The following is a 1,969-nucleotide window of genomic DNA, read 5'->3' on the forward strand; positions in this document are numbered from 1 at the left end:
TAAAAAAGGGAGTTTTGTGGGGCTATTCCAGCGGCAGGAATCTGGGATAAATCCACCCCCAGGGATGGAGCTGTTGGGGTTTCCCTGGAGAGGATTCCAGCGGTGATTCCCACCCCAAATCCCAGCTCTGAGCCCTCCAAACCTCCTCAGAGCGGGGGACACGGGAGATATCCCAAGGATCCTGCAGCATTCCCACATCTGTGGGTTTAATGGGGTCAAATCCAGGGAAAACAGCTGCTGGGAATGCTCCAGGCCGGGGGGGGGGCCCTCTGTCCCCCCAGAAAGAGGCAGCTCAGGGGGGTCATTCCCACCGGGAGCCCCCCGTTCTCCATCATTCCACCCGCACGGGGAATTCCTGCGCTTTCCTCAAAAAAAACCTCGGAGCGGTTTTGGGATCCCCGGCTCCTTCTGGGGCGGCCATAAATCCACGGCGCAGGAACTGGAGGTGGCTTTGAAAGGGCAGCGATCGGATGTGCCTCGCTGCCGGGATCATCCCGGAGCAGGATATTCCCTTCCCGCAGGATAATTCGAACCAGCGTGGGATGTAATGGGAAACAGGATCCCAAAAGCAGCCCCGGCCTGCTTTAGGGTTTAACTCTCTCCTCCTCCCTTTTAAGCTCTTTAGGAAATTCCTTTGGGATTATTTTCCCTGCTGGTTTGAGCAGGAGCCGCCTGGGCTCTGTCGGTGGCCGCTGGATCGTGTCCCACATGGCCATCCCAAATAATGTTGTTTGGGGATCCCAAAACCTCGGGTTTGGTGTCCTGGGGATCCCAAAAAAGCTGGGTTTAGTGCCCAAAACCCTGGGTTTGGTATCCTGGCCATCCCAGAACAGTGGGGTCGGTGTCCCAAGGATCCAAAAACCTGGGTTTAGTGGCCTGGGGATCCCAAAAAAGCCGGATTTGGTGTCCTGGCGATCCCAAAACTTGGGTTTGGTGTCCTGGGGATCCCAAAACCCTGGGTTTGGTGTCCTGGCCATCCCAGAACAGTGGGGTCAGTGTCCCAGGGATCCCAAAAACCTGGCTTTAGTGTCCTGGGAATCCCAAAAAAGCCGGGTTTGGTGCCCAAAACACCGGGTTTAGCATCCTGGGGATCCCAAAAAGCTGGGTTTGGTGTCCTGGGGATCCCAAAAAAGCTGGATTTGGTGTCCTGGCGATCCCAAAACTTGGGTTTGGTGTCCTGGGGATCCCAAAAAAGCTGGGTTTGTTGTCCCGGGGATCCCAAAACCCCAGCTTTGGTGCCCAAAACCCTGGGTTTGTTGTCCCGGGGATCCCAAAACCCCAGGTTTAGTGTCCTGGCCATCCCAGAACAGTGGGGTCGGTGTCCTGGGGATCCCAAAAAAGCCAGGTTTGGTGTCCTGGGGATCCCAAAACTTGGGTTTGGTGTCCTGGGGATCCCAAAAAAGCTGGGTTTGGTGTCCTGGTGATCCCAAAACCCCGGGTTTGGTGTCCCGGGGATCCCAAAAAAGCTGGGTTTGTTGTCCCGGGGATCCCAAAACCCCAGGTTTAGTGTCCTGGCTATCCCAGAACAGTGGGGTCGGTGTCCTGGGGATCCTAAAAAAGCCGGGTTTGGTGTCCTGGTGATCCCAAAACTTGGGTTTGGTGTCCTGGGGATCCTAAAAAAGCTGGGTTTGGTGTCCCGGGGATCCCCGCTGGCCCTAAAGCACAGCTGGGTTGGTGCCAGCCCAGGAGGATCCTGAAGCCGCCGTTTTTCCCTGTTTTCCTGGCAGCTCCGGTGGCGGCGGCGGTGAGGTCCCACTTCCACGAGTGCCCCGACTCGCACCGGCAGTTCTGCTTCCACGGCACCTGCCGCTTCCTGGTGCAGGAGGACAAACCCGCCTGCGTGTGAGTCCCCACGAGCACCGGGGTGCCCCTCCTGGGAGCCCAAAACACCGGGATCGGGGTCCTGGGCATCCCAAAACACCGGGTTTGGCATCCCAAAGCACCGGGGTGCCCCTCCTTGGAGCCCAAA

At 57.7% G+C, this 1,969-nt stretch overlaps 1 protein-coding gene across 1 annotated transcript in view; it reads left to right on the plus strand.

Moving 5' to 3' along the window:
• The window catches only part of TGFA (transforming growth factor alpha), a gene marked incomplete at its 5' end in the record, with an annotated part of 9,428 nt that overhangs the window by 5,255 nt on the left and 2,204 nt on the right, over positions 1-1,969 (plus strand). The window contains one exon of the mRNA XM_042019891.1: positions 1,728-1,842. Coding sequence (XP_041875825.1) covers positions 1,728-1,842 — 115 coding nt within the window. The remainder of the gene's footprint in view (positions 1-1,727; positions 1,843-1,969) is intronic.

Source organism: Corvus kubaryi, unplaced genomic scaffold (genome assembly GCF_017639235.1).
Source record: "Corvus kubaryi isolate FWS band 111438036 unplaced genomic scaffold, C.kubaryi_AGA036_p1.0 36391, whole genome shotgun sequence".
NCBI classification, from domain to species: domain Eukaryota; kingdom Metazoa; phylum Chordata; class Aves; order Passeriformes; family Corvidae; genus Corvus; species Corvus kubaryi.